The sequence below is a fragment of the Barbatula barbatula genome (genome assembly GCF_947034865.1).
Source record: "Barbatula barbatula genome assembly, chromosome: 1".
NCBI lineage: Eukaryota > Metazoa > Chordata > Actinopteri > Cypriniformes > Nemacheilidae > Barbatula > Barbatula barbatula.
The window spans coordinates 7126000-7145747 of record NC_136766.1 but is presented as its reverse complement, the minus strand read 5'-3'; the positions used below and the strand labels follow the sequence as shown (position 1 = coordinate 7145747).

The window sequence follows — 19748 nt, the reverse complement described above, 5'->3', positions numbered from 1 at the left end:
ATTCGAGTATTTCGTAAACAAAGGTGTTTCATAAGTTATATGGCAAGTTATTTTTTATGGTTGCCGTGATGTGAGAATGACAGGTACAGGTCCTAGTCCCAACTCTAAACCTCGTCTCGGATGTGGCAAAAAAAAATGCTGTTTTGTTTGGGAACATTCTGGGTATATTCTCAAATTCTGGTACTTATTGCTGCTGTGTCGTAAAGGATGCAGCCTTGTGTAAGTTAAATTTGGTGACTTGTTACGAATTGAGTTAAGTGCTATGGTTAGACTGATTTAGAAAGACTTGGTGAGGCATAGCAGTACAAGTTTTTATGCTTCAGGGCTTGACATTAACATGGTGCTCATCCTTGTCAATACTTGTACACACTTGGTTATCAATTAAAACTTCGAAGCTATCTGAATAATTTTACAGTAGGCCTCTATAATAGTGTTCTACGATCGTTGTTTGTTGCTTCACAAGTCAAACATAAATGTGTAGATGGAACACAATGTTGTAGAAAGATATAAAAAACATTAAGACAATGTTGTATATTTCATGCTTAATATTTGTATTTTTAGCATTGACCATCACTTCTAATAGAAAATTGCCAGTATGCATGAGCAAGCCTTCAAAACTGCAGTTATGTAAAAGCAAAATTAAAAGCATACAATGACCAAGAGGCATTTAAGAAAGCTTGCGTTGACGGTCACATGGCTACAGAGACGAGCATATGTTTTATGATATAACAGAGGCTTTGGTCAAGGTATCATCAGCGTCGATTTGCTTTTTCTTGCATTTGATTCCAAAAAGACTGCAGATCTTCATCAGCATCAGGTCTACGATTTCCTCTTCTTCAGAGGGCTGGGATGAGATACACACGGCAATGAGTTTACAAGGGTGAAATGCATAGATCTCTTCTGGATTTTATTATTAAGTGACACTCACTGTTGGGTGAAGCTGCTCTTCGCTGAACGCCACCAAGATGACAGATATGAAGAGATTCAGAACTACAAATGTCATGAAGATAATGCAGGATCCGATCAGGAAAGCACCCAGAATTGGATTGTAATCCAAAACCTAAGGGTAGAGTGAAATGAAACGTGTAAAATGAGATCTAAAACACACTGAGTGGATTTTATTTTCAGTGAATCATATTCAATATATGCCCTTCCTTATACCTCATCATAGTTGAAGATCCCCAGCTGTAGGCGTATAATGGTTTGGCCAGCCTGTAGCAGATTTCTGTACGAGTAAAGCCTCCATCCGTACAATAAATTACACTAATGGGGTAAAAAAATGTATATGCTTAACATTTAAAGGTCTTTCAGGAAACAATGGACGATTTTAAAGTCTGAAATCTTCTTTATTATACATATGCAACCATCAGCATGAAATATTGCTGTTATTTTCTTTGGGTTTGTTCCTTCATGACTGAACCCTGGGTTGAAAATATCCCAACATTTTTGAATGCCTGAAACCTCAGTAGGTGAGAAATACTTGAATGGTTTACTGCGTTTGCCAAGATTACCCTTTATGAATTGAATGGGCACTTTTTTATCAAAGGAGGCCATAAAAAAGTACATACCCTCACAGTATTTCAGATGCAGGGTTAGTCTTTGTGCTGTTGAGATTTTTTTGTACTAGTCACTGTTACAGCTGTGTTGGGTGGCAAATCTCAGGACAGAAATGGGATAGATTACTCACAGCAATGGAATAGGCTAGAAACATGATGGTCATGACCACAATGAAGCCGGAGATATCAGCCCATGCCCGTTGCAGTGTGGAGGTTATCATGTGGAGTTTGGGGTTGAGTCTGAGCAAATGCCACAGCTTGATGGTTGCGAGGAGAACCAAGAAGGCTATCAAATAACCCAACGCAGCATCTGCTGCGGCGGTCTCTGAAAAACTCACAAACCTGGTAGAGATGAAGAAAAACAGCACCGTTAATCGGTTTTTATTTACAAGATAACTGGACATGATTTACTGTGTTATACAATGTAGCAATACATGTAGCTAACAGTCGGATACAATACACAATTACAGGTTAAGTGAATAAACATTGAATTGTTCTGTCACTGAAAAATAAACCAGAATTTGAAAGCAAAATTAAAAAAAGAACTAGAAAATAAAGAACTTCTTAAAGCATGTGAAATGTCGCTGCTGTCCTCCATTATTATTTGTAAGCCTTTCTGTTTGTCACTGGGATTTGCAAATATCTAACCGATATAAAGTATAAAAAAGTTCTTGTCAAATTTTACAACACAGTATTTAACAGTGTTTTTTCCATTTCCTGAAAAACAGCAAGGCCCAGAAATCCACATAAACGTTTTTCAGTTTTTTTAGTTCCCAGAATGCTGGGCATTAGGCTGTTATAAAAAAAAACTGTTGCCAGTAAATAACATAAAAGTAAATCTACAGTAAGTTACTGGCAAGCTGCTGCCAGTAATACTGTCATTTCTACTGAAATTCTTTACAGTGATGTTATACCCCTAATATATGTGGATACTATTTAGTGTATGCAGTGAATTGTTCCTAAGTTCAAATCTTGTACTCACAAGTCCTTGTTATTTTGATAGTACTCAATGTCCCGGTTACCCAATATCGTCCTCTTGACAAAAACAGACAATGCACTCCAACTTAAAATAATGATGGCCAACTCTAAAAGATTCCACTTGCTTCTGAAAAACGCCCATTTCTGCTGTCTCATAAGTTTGCCCTGTTACAAAAAACATCATATAGTAGTTGACTTCAAAACAGCATGTCTTTATTTCATTGTTTCTGCACAAACTAAAGCTAACCTGCACAAACATGTAGTAAAGGATGAATAGGAAATAGATGGCCTCCGATGCCATTATAAACACATGAAAGCCACCGGTAGACTGGTAGAGATGGACACTCTGTACCTCACTTCGATCTTGGAACACACCTGCGAGACCAACGAGTGTATCAGAAACGGCTGAACTTCAAGCAAACGTAAAAAACTAAGCAGAACATTGCTGAAGACCCCTCACCCACTCCTGTGGTTTCGAACATGAGAATCACGATGCAGAAGAGGTTTACATTTGCGTTGTATACTGTGAACTCCACAAACACGGCCCGCGTATACACGTCCAGCCAAGAGTTGTTCAAAAGATACTGAAGGAGTCTGCGGGACAAGACAAAAGGGAAAGATCAGATGTGTCTGCTTTAGACGTCATAACAGAATAAAAATGCAATACCTGCTTGCATTCTGTTGATCAGGGCCAAGCTCTGCCACAAATCCTCCTCCCTTATAAAGGGCCACGTTGCCCCACACTGGGTTTGATCGTAGTTTGGCTTGACTTTGATACCGCCAAGGTTTGAGAAGAGTCTTTGAATCATTTACATTCCACTGGATCCAGCCTGGAGCGTAGGAGCCCATGTCCTCTGAGTCCCAAGAATACGGCCCGTTGCAGTCAACACCGGAGTGCTGCATCGGCTTAGCAATCTTACAAGTGTCTTTCCTCACCCTGACCTGACGAAGACGAGCGTTGCCAACAAGTTTTGAGTTTCCATCCGTTATGAAGCCTGAGAATGTAGAGGAAAGTCACTAAGGTCTAGTGGTCTGATAAACAAGTTGTTTTTATCCGAAGGACACAATTGAAGTATACCTGGATATTGGCTAAACAGATTATTGAGTAAGGATGTGTTCGCCCAGTTGAATAGATCTTTCTGCTCCATACTCTCTGAAATGCCATTGCTGAAGCTCTGCCGGATGTGCTGAGTGAGATAGTACGCGTTTGGATCTCGCTGACCGTATGCCACCAAAAGTAGCATCCACAGGAAGCCGACGTAAACTGAAACGAGAGAAGTTGTGAACACAAAAGTAGATCAATTATATTGAAAGTGAGATGAATGTATTTGTTTCTCTTACTGAGAATTTCTCTGATGAGAGCGAAAACTTTCTGTTCTTTGATCATGTTGTTTCTCATCTTTTCGATGTCAGTGGCCGGAGGAGGCTGATAGAAACTACATGTGCTGTTTCTCCGGGCTATTCTGACTGCATCAGGATCATCTGTAGACAGAATCCAGTTACAATTCCATTTAGTCATTTCTCTTGAGTTATGCAAGAGCAATCTGTGAGAAATAAAATGTTCCTTGTCACCTGTGCCGGGCAAAGCTCCATCTATGGGAACATCTCCATACTCTTCTTGGTCAATATTTTTAAGGACCAAAGCAAAAAAGACTGCAAATCCAAGTACCTAAAGAATTCATACATTTACATACATAAGTAAAACAATATGAGAAGCAATATAATGAATTTACTTTTTTGACTGGCTCTTACTTTTAAAGGCTGCGTGATGAAGAGGCTTTCAAAGAAAGACACCACCATAGAAACGAGCCAGCTGATGGATCGCTCCCTCCCATAGGTCAGGCCGTACAGCATAGTGAAGTACGCTGAGACGCCGCTGGTGGCCACCACGAGAAACCATCCCACGAACACAAAACACCAGGGCAAGCCTTTCTGACAGCACTTTTTGTTGTCTGCACCGCTGCCCTCCGTTGGGCTGGAGCTGCGAGTGTGATGATCGCTGGAACAGGAGACGTGAGGTTCAATTAAGTTCTTCATGCCCTGCACCTGCAATACAGCCCGGCTGTAGCTTTCCGGCTTAGAAAAAGACGAAGGCCTGAGCAGTCTCAATTCTCTCTCCACATTTTGTAGTTGTTTGTAGAGATATTGATTGTAGATGCTGCATTTTTCACTTCGCTCGGGGCTCTCACAAAAACTGGTCTCTGTAATAGAAGTAAAACAATGTTTTACAAGTATTTTAATCTATATAAAATATAAATCCATAAATACACTGTAGAGATTTTTGCACAGTGCGCTATTACAGTGAAGTGTCGAGATATAGGCCTACATTATTGGTAAAACGTTTAGGGTCACTTACTTATTCCTTATCAAAAGGTTTTTCTATATTTTACAATAATATTAGACTCACTGAAACTAAGGAATAATACAAATTTAACTATGGGAATTATGTTGAAACTTAAACAATACAAAATCAATCCAAACTATATTACATTTAGAATCTTCAATGTAGTCACCCTTCGTCTATAGAGTTTGTAGAAATGTTTTCTTAGCATTATCCAGCATCTAATGCTCTTTAAGCAATAAATAAAGTTCCCATGTTTTCTAACCACTTATTGGCTGCATCTTAAATGTCAGAAATTTAGTTTAGTGATATTTCATATTATTGCTGTTGACAGTTCATGCACTCACCTTGCAGATTTACACATCTCAGAGAAACAGCAAGCGTTTGCTCCTTTTTAGAAGAGTCAGTGTAAAACTCATTTCCGACTCGATTGTGTTGACGTATTATCTCTTCAACCAGTGACAGTAGAGTGTTGATATCTGTTTTACCAGGGTCCACATCTATCTTTGGAACGGGTCTTCTCATGACCTTATGGAGGGACTGTGCGATCCGTCTAATGTCCTGAAAAAATACTAAAGCATTATTAAGTCTACGACATCACATGCCCTCGCCCCAAATTCAATCAGAAGAAGCCAAAAAGTCACTTTTGAGATGTGTGCATTTTATCTATCCCCGACTACTTGCTATCAGATGTAAATAAGGCATTCTAGAGTATAACATGCCTTGATCACAGTGTCTGGAGTGATTTCCTTGTGATTATTGTCTGGAGAGGGTGGCTGATTCGGAGCCACACGTCCCGTTTTACCCTGCTTTGTCGGATCTATCTTTGACTGTTGTTTCGACGAAGGTTCCGTCGTTCGCTCTCTTGGACGAGCGTTTCTGAAGATGCTCACGATGAGGAGGTTGATGGGAAACATGATGATTGAACTCTGGATGCCAATCATGACCTGCTGCCAGGTGAACTCAATCTGACCTACAGATCACACGAAGATGTAAATCCCGTGACAATAGACGTAAACATGTTTTAAATCATGCTAAGATTAAATGAGAAGTGCATAAAATATATAAATCAAGTGGTAATGTATCATATGTTTTATTTATAATACACAAATAGGAATGAATAAATGTGTTTAATAAATACATAAAGTGCCATAAGATATTTAATGGAATTCAAATTATTAATATATGAATATGTATTTTATTACTTAAATACACATTTTATTTACTCTTTAAGTGACTTTAAGTAAATGTCATGTGTTGCATTACTCTGTTGCAAAGGAATGGACATTCCGAAAGCTTTGCAGTCTTTTCAGATAAAAGCATGAGATGCATTTGTCATACCCAGATCCATGGTCTGCTCGGAGGGGTCTGTTGGGATACCCCAAAACATAATACTGGTCAACATCGTGCAGAGCAGGAGAGACAAACAGCAGGAGACACGCTGCACTCTGGTGAAGTTACTGCTCGGTGGACGACTGATCACAGAGAACCAGATGTGACCGTCACGGAAGTCTTTTGCAGTCTTCATGAAGAACAGATTGCTTTGATAAATGAAGCCGAAGTAAGAACACGGTACCACATTGAAAAATAACATCCAACTAATTTATATTGGTGACAGCTACACACCTGAACCTTTTTAAGTCCATCTCTGTCGCTACAGGAAACACTTTATCCAGCGTGCCCTCTCCCATGTCAATAGCCAACCACGAGTTGCACAGAAAGTGCCACTTCTGTCCAGTCTCCAGGTCTTGTACCATGACCTTATTCACATACCTACATACAACCGGGAATTAAAACTGTATAACTAAAGGAAATCTGCAGAAATGACAAAAAGTGCTTTGTAACAAAATGACATCTCGGAATCACAAGAATTACTGTCACCTCACAGAGATGTATTACTTACTTAATATCACATTTGCTTCTGTGACCAACATAGCAACTCGTAACTATATTACAAGGTGGCTATTTTGTATTTTATTTATTTTTAAATATGCTATTTATATTATTTGTTCTGATTTATTTTACCAAGCAGGATAATCCCCTGAGTTGTCGTGCCATAGCCTGATGCTCTGAAGTTCTCCCAGTGAGTACGGTGTGGTCAACAAGAACATATCCAGCCCTCCTCTCTCAAACACTGGCTTATCAGGATCAGTCAAATGATGAGCTTCACTTTCACCTTCTTCACCCTGCAGAATCACTGTCACCTGAACCAATGTTACGGAAGAGTTAACTTTCAACAACACCATTACATTGGTAGAAATACTACAGCTGTATGACATCAACCTGAGAGGAAGTGGAGGCTCCACGGCGATGCCCCGTGTTGATGCTTAACAAGTAACGATATTCAGCCAAGGGATCATTGTCTTCAAGTACTGTGACTTTCACCTGTTCACAAAGCAGAGATAATGTTTTATTTTATGGCAGTTTGATGTCATTGAAGAATTTATGTTTTATGTTTCTAAAATCAAAACCTTCACAACATCCTCAATGTCCTTCCTCCGTGCCCACACCACGACCACCAGGTACACCAGAAAGATGGCTCCGACGAAACACACCACCACTGGGTTGTTTACAAAGGTGGCGAAGAGTTCAGCTGTGCGCGACACATCGACCACGTTGGGCATGACGAAGTATGAGCTTCCAAAAAATGTCAGATGGGTGCACAGGCACTGAGTAACAGATGCTGTAGTACGAGGACCAACCTGAACCACAGGCAAGGTCGGGAGGTCTGGAATGGTCATTTATGTGTATTTATTAATATATATATATATACATATTGTTCTTACCCTACAGCCATCACTACTCCAGTTGCCGTTTATCTCATCCCAGTACAAACATTGCGCAGCAATGGTTGTGACGAAAACTGAGGCGTTTGTGAAATTCACCCCTGCGTCAACTACAGGCCTCACTAGCAGGTAGTAAACGCCCACTTCTATGGGCATTTCCGTAGGGTTAATCACCCATGTGTACCTCTCTTCTGTATCACACAGTAGAAAACATCAGAGCTGTGCTTGCTTTTCAAGAGAATTATAAGAGAATTTCTTATTGGCTTCTTAATAACCTTCAGATTTCCCATCTCGAGGCAGCTGTGTCTGAGCATCATAATTCGTGTCGTTTGGGTAATCCTGAAAACCCAGGAGCAAGTGTAGAGATGTTTCCTCTGAAGGGTCAAACTTCAAAACCAGAGATATATTCGGAGTGGTCACATTGATGACCACAGTGCTGTAGTTTCCCAGATCTAGAAGAGTTTGGTTAACACTCTCCATCTCTGTTCTTGGTAAAAGAATCTAATAATAGAAGATGCATTAATGTTACACATGCAAAATGTCTGCAAAAAAATTGAATTATTTCACACGTGAACTCAGGTTTCTTAAATAAACTCTCATACCTCAATCTCCTCAGTGAGGTTGGCCACCGGAATTAAAGAACCGTTCTTTTTTGTAAGAGAGAGAGACCCCACAGATCCACTGATCTGCTCGCTCTCACACCAGGAGAACGGATTTATCTTGTAACTCGTCATCTGTGACAGGTCAAAAACAACGTAAATACAATAAAGACAAACTTGAATTTTTCAAAAAGTTCAAAATCTCAGTCAGAGAAACAAAACTGATAACACGCTATTTCACCCGAAGGTCAACGCCAAGTTTAGTAAACGTCTGGTCTGGGGTTTAAGTGATGATTATCGATTCAACAAGTTTGACTTAACGCAGGTATATAAGCAATTTAAAGGAAGAAAGGAAGATCACGCATCTCACCCGAACATCTACCGGTTCTTCTGCAGATAGAACATTAGCACCTAGAGATGGGAGCATAAAACTGGCAGAGTTGCTGTTCTCAATGTTAAAAGATTGTTTCTGAAGTCCATCTACGGACAATCTGAAAGAACACAACACAAAGAGTCGTTTGGTCAAGTTCTTATAGAATCATGACTGCAACTCAATGACCTCTTAAAATCAAAACTTGATATCTGTTGTTTAGTTAGGGAAAGGGAAAGATTTGGTCATGATTTATCTGAAGTCGTGTCCTTATATGACTTTCTTTAATCAACAATATTTTTTGAAAAAACAAGTTCTCAATGCTTTTAGGTCCATACAAAAAAGAAAACTGAGACCAATGTTGTTTGGTTACGAACGTTCTTCAAAATATCTTCTTTTGTGTTCTGTAGACAAAAAAAGTCATCCAGGTTTGGAATGACAGGGGGGTGAGTACACTAAATTTTCATTTTTGTGGGTAAACTATCCCATCATCTGCCAATACCAATCTTACTTTTTTAACCACCTCCACTCTTACTACATCTACCTGTCATAGAAACCACTTTAGATAATACTGGAAATCCCATAAAACTGGCTAACAAACAACATTTCATTCACTACATGAATTGAATTACCTGTTGACATATAAACCCATCACTGAAGTGCTCAGAATGGTTGGCTCCTGGTTGACCTCTTTCCCAGCCAGCAAGGCACTCTGAACATTGCCCACCGTGTTCAATAAATGACCGGAGATCTCACTCTGTAAAAGTGAATTAAGACAAACTTGTGTAACAGACAGAGTGACTGAAAGCGGTTAACCATTACTTGAATCAATAAGACATGAGACATACCTGCTCATCTCTGCTGGAAGAAACTTTAAGGATGTTACTGACACCATCAATAATCGGCGTGGCAGCTTGTAGCACCTGCTCAGAGAGTTCCTCTGAAGAATGGCTCAGATAGAACAGAGACTGGCTGAGGTTTGTCAGAACCGAACTAGCCTGTAACTACGATATAGGAGAGCTGAGTTAGAAGAAGCTGTGCTACCCTGTCAAATCATTTGGTTTTGTTGAGAGATACCTGAGCAGTGTCTGTTAACTCGTCCCCTATTGTTGTGAGGCCTACGACAGCATCAGCACTCATCTGAACCTCTGCTGGGTTCTTCGGGGGTTCCATGCTTACCGCAACACTCATGCTTTGCAACATTTGTTGTCTCAGCTTTTGTCGAAAGAGACTTGTTGAGTTATTCTGGGGTAAAGTGAGTTAGAATAGAGCAAGCGAAATATTTTCTCACCTCTTTTTTGACACTTTTATCTTGTTGGTCAGGCAATGCATCGTTCAGTCTGTTTGATACAGACGTGAACATTTGGGCCAGCGCTACACCTGTGAGTCGACCCTGCTGCTGCAGCTGAGATACCTGGCTGGAAACAAGCGCCTGAAGGTCTTCAATAGTAGGCTTGACAGTATCATTCACCTGCAATATAATGCAAATATAAGATTTATAGTATAAGTTTGTTTTGTAGTGCTAAATATATTTAAGGCTTTTTAATTTGTGAGATGTTGTGTCTGTTTTATTTGTTCGTGTGTTTTTTGTATATGTTTACAAATTCTACATTGCATCAAGAATTGCCCTTTGGGCTTATAATAAACTTTGAACCTTGAACCTCACTGATGATGGTTTCATAAAGTCTATGGTGGTTCTTGAAATATCAAACGATATGTAACATTTTGTTTAGAATAAATATCATGTTCATTATCAAAGAACAGACCACAATACCATAATAAACATTTTGTTTTTAATTTTGTATTTCTTATTTTTTTCTATATGTATTTTTATGTATTATTTATATTTAATATAATAAATCTAGAGTTTTAAAGGGGTGACCATATAATAAACACATGTTTATACCGTATTATTTTATATATTTGACATTTGCATGTATTTTAAGGCATTAGTCATATTTCATAAAAAAACATATTTTTGTTCTTTAAATATTAGTTTAGATGTTATTGTTATTTACTGTATATTTCATATAGTTAAAATATATTATATATATAAACTTTACAGTGAATAGCCATATTAAACATATTAAATAAGTATTTTATATTTTACATATACGTTTTTTTATTAGAATTTTTATGTATTAGTTATATTAATCAAGCTACATTTAAAAGTATATTTCCATATAATTAAGACATTTTATATGCATTTTATGTAATTTACATTTATATAATTTTCTATGTACAGTATTATTTATATTAAATAGAAATTAAATTAGGCTAATTCATCTAGCTTTAGGGTGGATGGCCATATAATAAAGACTTTATATTTGCAAGAGGAGAACTGGAATCCCCTGGTTAGGCCTCGTTTCCCTCTGAGGTTTTTTTTTCTTCTGCAATGGAGTTTTGGGTTCCTCGCCACCGTTTGCATACGGTTTTGCACTGTTCTGCTAGAATTTTTGAGTTTTATTTTATTAACGCTGCATATAGGAATTTATAGTCAGTCTGATATTTGACCCGTGTTTTGACTTGCATAACCTTATATCTTTTGCTTATAGTCGATGTTTTCTTGTACAGCTGCTTTGTAACAATGGAAATTTTGAAAAGAGCCATATAAATAAAGTTGACTTGACTACATGTGTTTGAAAGGACGCTAATAACCGACTTTACATCCATAAACAAAAACAAACTTGATTACAAACCCATGTAGTTACAGTAGAGTTAACAGCAACGCCTGCAGTATTTGTAACAGTGATTTCCACTGTCAGGATGTAGTTATTACTTTTATCCCCTAGAGGAAGATAGAGCGACTCTACCACATGCTCGACACCACAGTAGAAAACGTTGCCTGCAACACAGGTCAAAGTACATTGGTTAATCTTTATCCATCCTTCAAACAAGCGAGTCGGCCTAACCTCTGCAGAATGAAATCTCACCTCTGTCTGTTTTAAAGCAGTATGTACAGGGCCCAGCTTCACAGAAAGATGGATCCACAGGACAGGTGATATTAAAGGGTGAGAGAACGTCACCCATTACAGGGCTAATTGTACAAGAGGACGGATTTAAGATGGATGGAGACACAGGAGTCTGTGGAAGAGAATCCGTCTCACGAATGGATGTACTGTTAACTGGAACAATGTATTTAGCAGATCCAGATAAGTTGTCTTTGACAGCTGAGAAGCAGAGAAAATTCGTTGACCATTCATTGTAGCAAAAGAAAATTAAGAAAAGGTCAAAACTGTCCACCAGTAGCCCCAAAAAGTATATTTAAGCCACGTTTAAATGTGCTGTATTCAAATGAACAAATATGATTGTATTGAAAAATGTAAGTGAAAGAGGTTTAAAAATAAAAGACAAAATGTACTTGGACAAAGCATACATATTTCCATTGCATATATCAGTTTTGATAGATACTTCTCATTTCTTCTAACACAATGAAGTCTCACATTTTAAGTGTGAAAATGACATCGTCCAAATACGTTTTGTCTTAATTTTATGTGTGAAACTTAAAATGTGGGGGAGGGACTAAGGGTCTAAAGCCATTCTTACCATAAACAACCACTGTTATATCATGATTTGCTTTCTCCAGAACTTCACTGTCTATAGTTAGAGAGGTAACCTCCTCTGCTTGCTTTATCAATGGTCTTTGCACTGCCTGCGAGTGACAGTCGCTTAGCAAACCCTGCATGAAATCAATGTTTGAATCAGTTGGGCATATGAACATGACTGTATGTCCAAAACATAAACACACCATAAAAGCACTTACAGTAAAATCCTCTGTGCTTTCAAAGTACCACACTATTTTTTGACAGTCCTCACATTCCACCTGCAGTGTTACAGCGTCTGCAATATTGACTGGATTGCAGTTGGAACAGCTGTAGAAACATGACATGTAGCATACACTGGTTTTAAAAAAGGATACTTACATAAACTAACCAGAAATCTTAGTTTACCCTTTTTTTATTGTAGTCTGTTATTCTTACTTTATATGTAGTTGTATATCTTTTCCAGGAACTACGGTGATGCATCTAGTTGCACTTTGTTGGTAACCATTTGATTCGGTAAATACACTATATAGTGAGAAACTGTAGACAGGTGGCAGACATGCTTCAGGTATCTCATATGTGCTGCCTTTCACTTCAGTGGCACAGGGACACGTCTCATCTATAAAGCAGAGATAAGAATGAAAACCATACTGATATGTGCTCGTAAAAGAAAAAAACTTATATTGTTCCAAAGTATGTTTTTTTTATAAACTGTTGAGTTAGAAAAACTGCATGAAAACATCATAAAAACAATGTGTGAACCTTATTGGGGATGTTAAAGACAATGCAAAACATGGAATAAAAACTTCTGCTTGTAATTTTTTGTGCATGTCATAATTTTTTGTTCTAACAAACACCGTCCGGTGCTACTTGGACACGTCATCAGTGATGAACCCAAGGTCAACAGGTATGTCGGGTCTTTAATCAACATACATCCTTGCCCGGGCCACCCTGCCGGGCGTTATCAGTCCCCGTCCTGTGTCCAAGTGGCATGCTACTCCACGGATCGCCCCTTCGGATCCACAGCCATCATGAGGCTTTTTCGGCAGTCTCAGAGATGTTCTTTATGGTTGACCTTTAACTCCAATAGGTTTGAATGTTTGGAGCAACGACTGTCCAGCAAAGCCCCGACTCCTGAGGAACTGATTGATGGTTCTCATGGGTATCTCGTATATGAGAAGGGCCCAAAGAAGCCTTGGCAGGATTCCATGCTGGTACATCTAAGTTTTATATTTTCCTGGAAGCCCTGACTTTCCGACTGCAGTGAGCCAGTTCGTCACGTCGTTCCTGGTTTGTTGGAGAGCGGTTGTATCCTTGTATTCATGTGCACTCCAAATCTTTAATCAACAACCTTTACCTCCCCCTCCAAACCACAACTCTTCATACAGAATCTCTCGGCACATGGGTGGGACTACATTGACTGTCCAACTATAGCAAGCCGAATTCGCTTTTAATCATTCTCAGGATATACATTTTACTAGTAAAAATGATAATTCTTGATATCAAGAATGGAATTTCTACTAGTAACACTTGCTATTTTTGTTGTCAGTAATTACATTTTCACTAGTAAAAATGTGAATTTTGGATAACAATCACGTCATCCCTCGCAGAATATTGTTGATATCAAAAATTTCATTTAAACTAGTCAAAAACATAATTCTTGATATCTGTAATTGCATTTTACTAGTTAAATAAAACAACAGGCTGCCCTTCAAATTCAATTTCAGAGATCAATAATAACTTCAATTTAAGATATCAGAAATGCAAATCTTACTAGTAAACACCATCATTTTTTATTTCAACAATTAACATGTTACTAATAAAAATGTAAATTCCTGATTTAGAAACTTTTCACTAGTTGCTCATGCTCATTCTTGATATCTGTAAATTAATTTTAACATGTTGCATTTGGTATTTCTCATGTCAGGAAATAGATTTCAGATATCAATAAATCTGAGAGTAATTTTAGATATCTAAAATGGATTTCTAATTACTAACAATAACATTATTGATGTAAAGAATAGTAATTGTTACTAGTAGAAATTATATTCTTGATATCAAGAATTATATTTTTTACTAGGAAACATTTAATTGTTAATATCAAAAATGTACATCTTTAGAATGATAAAAAGCTAATTCAGCTTGCCATAGTCCAATGGCTAGACAGTTCTACATTTCAACCATTTAATCGATTCCCAAAGGACAAAATGAAGCCCAGGTCTATATTATTTTCTCATTCCAAAAGCTGTTTCACTATACATAACAGTAGTGAAGAAAACAACTTCTCAAAAACCTCAAACTATAATAATATTGTGTTATATATGTTATAACGGTGGTGATACTTACTACATTTCCAGATAGTGTTTTCATCATCTAATCCATTCACATATAACTTCACACTAGAGCCAATGACTGGAACCTCTGGATCAGCAATGATCACCAGATTCTTGGATGGAAGAGAGAGATTATTTTCACATATATTTCGGTATTTTAAAGACTGTTCACCATTTGAACGGAAATGCCTTGTGCTGTTTCAGTTGCTGACCATTAAAATATATGAGTAAAAAGGGAATCAATAACAGAAATACAGTAAAAAGGTATCTCGAAGTCAGGACTTTTTAAAAGCCATTGTTACACACATCTCCATCATACAAGTTTACCGTGTCATTGTGGCAATAAACTGTTACGTTTCCAGCATCTGTTTCCATAACCGAGAAGTTATTTGCAGCTCTGATCACAACATTGAATGCGCCTACATGAAGAAAAAAAAACAAGGGTTACGATTGACTCAGAGAGGCTGAAACGCACAATATCTGTACCAATGTAGCGGCAGCACCTGGTTCTCTGTTTGAGATACGGAAAGTCTGTGGATCACCGTATTGCATCTCATGCTTCTCTGAAAAGGTGTGATTGGTTCCAGACACCAGGAAATGCAGCAGCACCGGAGCCCCCGCAGCCAGGGAAACATTGACATGCAGGTCATGAGCCGGACACTTTTCATGCTTAAATTCCACTTCTGCCCATAGATCATGCACTGCCTCCATCATGCACACATTCAGGCTGGTGGATCGATCTGTGCCCGTGACCTCATTGAGAGCCACTATGGTGAGCAGATGGCAGCCTGGTCCCATCCGGATCTGGACTTCTGGAGACAAGGTTATGTTGTGACGCAAAAGTCCTTTGAGAGCAGAAGAGGAATTCAGCTTTGTGTGTCCATGTTGAATTTTGTAGGTGACGTTTGTTCCTGGGGAAGGTGGAAATATTTGAATGTGAATCCGAATTTTTGTTTATTTTGTATTTTTGTAAGTCACACGCACACGCAAAATCTTCAAACATTTTTATGTGATTGCATGGTTGTATTTATTATTGATGGTGTAAATTTGCCATCAAAAATTGAAAAGTATGTTACCTGCATCTAACTGCACTTCAATGTTCAGTGAGTTATTATAATGCGCTCTGCAGTTTGCATGGTCTGTGGATTGATTCAGGCTGTAGCACCGCACGGTCCCAAACTCTCCAAGTGGTTCCTGGATTAGGATGCTCTTCTGGGCGGCCACGTGCCATTCACTAGTACTACATTCGACCGTGACCGTGTACAGTCCAGCACGATTGTACTTATGGACCACATTCTCCATCCTAAAAGATTTTCAGTTCACCAATAAAGTTTATCATGAAAGTCATTCCACTACTATGAAATGGTAATATATTTAATGTTGCTTAGTAACATCACTTACTTATCTGGACTGTAATTCTCGATAACGTGACCATCACCTGCGCTCAATGTGCACGTGAGGTTGCCTTGAAAGGGGTGTAATAGCCACTTCACTGTAATCGTGACATTGTCAAAAACTGCTGCCAGTTTGCTCATCAACAGATGAAGAGCTGCAGAGATACAGTAAATCATGTCAATATCATTCTTAAATGGATAGTTTACCTCCAAAAATCTGTCTTCATTTATTCACCTGCATGTTATTTAAAACCTGTATGACTCATTCTTTGGTGAGACACAAAAGAAGATATTTGATAAATGTCTCAGTGGTTCTACAATGGAAGTCAATTGAGGCAAATGTTGTTTGGTTACCAACATTCTTTAAAACATCTTCTTTTGTGTTCAACAGAAATCATACAGGTTTTGGAACGGTATAAGAATGAGAAAATTATGAATGTTTTGGCGGGGTGAACTTTAATTCGAGGCTCTAACATCTGCTCCTATTCTATATCATTTCAGCGCATAAAGACTCTGTGTCATCTCAACCTGGTGTACAGATCTAATGAGGATTATGTAATCAGATAAGCGTTCATGCAGTGAGACACGTACTAGCGTCTATACTGCACTTCAATAAAGTGTTTAGAGGCCACAGAGTCCTTTTAATACTTGTAAGAGACAAAACTGTAATATCAATATCAAATATGTTGCTTAATTATTCACCATTTAAACATTACTATGTGCTAAGCCAGACGTGACAGTAATGTGTGATCCGAAGTAGAGTTTCATCTGGGTGCAAACAAATGAGATCTGACCATTTTTGCAATGATATTCCACTGACAAATAGCTTCCAAAGGTCGGACACGGCTCTCCAAAGGATGAGATATCAACAGCAGCCTGACACACCTGCAGCCCGTGGCAGTTCCCTCGAGAGACAACAAGACATTTTGATATCATACAACATATGTAAAGACAAAAACTATTATGTGGTGTATAGTGTTCTCCATTGAAAATAAAAATAAAAAGACATTACACAGTCACGATACAATTCTAAATGTAAAAGAGCCCAGCATTGTACCTGAGACGGTATCTACAATGTCCACCCAGCTGCACTCCTCCTGCTGTGGAGATGCATGAGGCGGAGTGCGACTGCTCCTGCAGTAATGCAGCGTTTTCCTGCCGTAGAAACTGTCGTCAATCTCTATCACTTGACCAGAGCCACATTGAAGTGTAGCGTTATGATCAGCGCAGGCTAATGAACGTCCAGACTCTGAAAGACATTTTTCCATTTTGAAGACATCATTAGTTAGTTAGTTCTGAGAAAAGATCAACCATAATTTATTGGCAGTTCAATTATGAGTTTTATTGTGGATTTCTGTAGCCATTGCGGAGCAAATGGGACCAACCAAATTCGCAGATAAAATAGAGCTCCTGGCTGCAGTTACTGGTGGTCTCCCACTGAAATCCAGAATCTCTCATGATGTATCCACAGCTTGTGTTATGTGCAGGCTCTCCGAGCCAGCTGGAAAAACGGACATCCGAGCCATCCAGCCAGGATAAGAGACCTGTGGACGAAAAGCACCCGAATCTAAATCTTGAAATGTAACATGTATCAAATGATTTGGAGTAAAATGATTTCTTAAACTGTTTTATTGTTATCAATAAACTAATAAAAATTAACCGTTTTTATATGAACACAATTCTGAAATAGTAATGTTTATGTGAAACCGTAGTCAAATGAATCATATATATTTTGATTTACTAGGTAATACTTTAAGTGGTGTGTTACCTGTTCCTAAAGTCCTTGCTTGTTGCAAGTTGTGCTCTTAATATTTTTTTTCTACTCATTAATATGACCCAACTAAGATGGTGAACCTCAACAGCATGGCAAAAATGATACCCTGTCCCTTAATGCCCACCACAGCCATAAAGACTGAGATGAATGTACAAAAGGGCCCTCGCAATGTCCTGCCATTAATGTTTCTGTGTGATTATCAGGGTCTTTATAAACCTAGAGATTGATGTCCCTAACAGCTTGCTGTTCTTCAGAGATAACAAAAGACATGCAATGATGGTGATAATAGCCTTCAGGTAAAAATAGTTTGTTTGCATGAAAAGCCAGCTGCCATGAGAGATAGGATTAAGCAAGCCGTGTGCTATCGGCCTATTCGGTTGAGGGAGTAATAATGTAAATGTTACTGAAGAAAGTAAGATGTAAATAATATGTAATGATTAGGATGTTTGCCAAACATTTACAAGCAGCCCTGAAATGGTATTTTGCTTCATTTTTTAACACAATACATTGTGTATTATTATAATTTAGTTGTATAATTTTTTTAACTTTATTTATTAATTAATGTATATACAGTATATACTGTAAACAGATACACACGTATATATATATATATATATATATATATATATATATATATATGTTTTTTTTTGCTGTCACTGAGTACCTTGCAGAACCAAAACCAATACAACAAAAGTTTTGTCTCTCAATGGAACTGCACTTGTCACAAAGATGACTGTCATTATATTTTAAATATAATTTCTTTGTCATGACGTGATGTGAGGAATAATTCATATTCATGTATGTAAATTTTCTAACAGCTCCCATAACTTTTTCCCTACAATGGTACAGTTCCTAACAACTAAAAGAGGCTCAATAACAGTAATTGAGACGACAAAGTAAGTTTGCATAAACAACTTGAATAGAATTAGATCTAGAGAAATCGATGCTATATCATATTAACATTTTATATTTGAAGTTATTATAAATCATAAGATACAATATATTCAAAACTTCTTTATAAAAGCTTTCTGCAGAATGATATAAAGCCTTTCCCTGAACCAAAGCAATATACCGTCTGTGGCCGCAGGATCCAAAGTGAGATTGACAGAAGAAGGCGCTAGTCCGATCCACCAGCTTTGTTCTGTCTGCAGATGTTTCTGGAGAAATTGCTGGGTCTCGTCATTCTGGATGAAGGCCAGGTGCCCGCCGCCCCTCTCACACCAAGCTTGAGCGCCGCGAAAACTACGTTGCAGACCCACAAATTCATAGCAGGAGCTCTCAAAAGCCTGCTGGTGTTCTGGGCAGGTAAGACCGTCTTCACCATTACTCCAGACTAAAACGGCATGTAAAATCAGTGTAAGACACAGAACATAGTCCATCTTTGCCCGTCACCTGTCATGAACTGAAGAAGCCCGATCCCTCTGTATTTAAAGACCACTGACATCCGCCCCCAAAATAATATTCCTGTTTTGCCAACAGACATGGTTACTTACCAACAACGGGATTATTGCACGACTGCACGACTGCTGGGCTTTTGTGTTGTTCTCTCAGATGGATTTAGACAAAGCACCCCAATAAATTATGAAAACAGCATCTTTACACAGAGCCATTGATGTCCACGGCCTGAGCGGATGGAGATAAGGCAAGTGCTGAAAAACAAACTCAAATAAGAGAACAAAAAACAGCTCTTCTCTGAAATGGGCCATTATCAGGCAACAGCACCATTTATGCTCTGTATGTTGCCCATCTCGTCCGCTACTAAAAAATCTAAAGATGCTTTGACAGGTTGAATATAGTTAGATGGCTTAACATTAAACAAACACGTGCCTTTGCATGCAGTATTATGTAAATGGCCTTGAAATGTCGCAATACTTACAGGGAATTAAATAAACATGGAACAACACCCACATCAAAGTTGGCTCGTAGATATTTCTAGTATATTAAATAGTCATATCATGCATAATATGCTACAATCTCACGAGTACAGTATGCATACACTCTGGTAACACATTGACATTAGGTGAATATTTCACTTTAATGACGTGCCAGACATGAATGTCTGCTGTGTAATTGGT

General features: G+C 38.3%; 1 protein-coding gene across 1 annotated transcript; it reads right to left on the bottom strand.

Moving 5' to 3' along the window:
- Positions 1 to 264: 264 nt before the first annotated feature.
- Positions 265 to 19117, bottom strand: pkd1l2a (polycystic kidney disease 1 like 2a; the record flags this gene model as incomplete). The annotated part of the gene is made up of 42 exons (XM_079463417.1): positions 265 to 844; positions 929 to 1060; positions 1162 to 1263; positions 1688 to 1898; positions 2539 to 2699; positions 2782 to 2909; positions 2995 to 3128; positions 3202 to 3529; positions 3613 to 3798; positions 3876 to 4016; positions 4107 to 4203; positions 4287 to 4735; positions 5223 to 5436; positions 5598 to 5848; positions 6217 to 6416; positions 6502 to 6648; positions 6901 to 7079; positions 7159 to 7260; positions 7347 to 7577; positions 7662 to 7852; positions 7937 to 8162; positions 8264 to 8395; positions 8631 to 8751; positions 9263 to 9387; positions 9479 to 9634; positions 9708 to 9845; positions 9922 to 10101; positions 11330 to 11475; positions 11564 to 11800; positions 12177 to 12309; positions 12394 to 12502; positions 12611 to 12791; positions 14519 to 14618; positions 14833 to 14924; positions 15009 to 15416; positions 15582 to 15808; positions 15907 to 16054; positions 16694 to 16804; positions 16957 to 17148; positions 17285 to 17443; positions 18746 to 19006; positions 19066 to 19117. The coding sequence occupies 42 exons, from the start codon at positions 19115 to 19117 to the stop codon at positions 719 to 721; spliced, it is 7344 nt and encodes a 2447-aa protein (XP_079319543.1). The 3' UTR covers positions 265 to 718.
- Between the last annotated feature and the right edge of the window lie 631 nt (positions 19118 to 19748).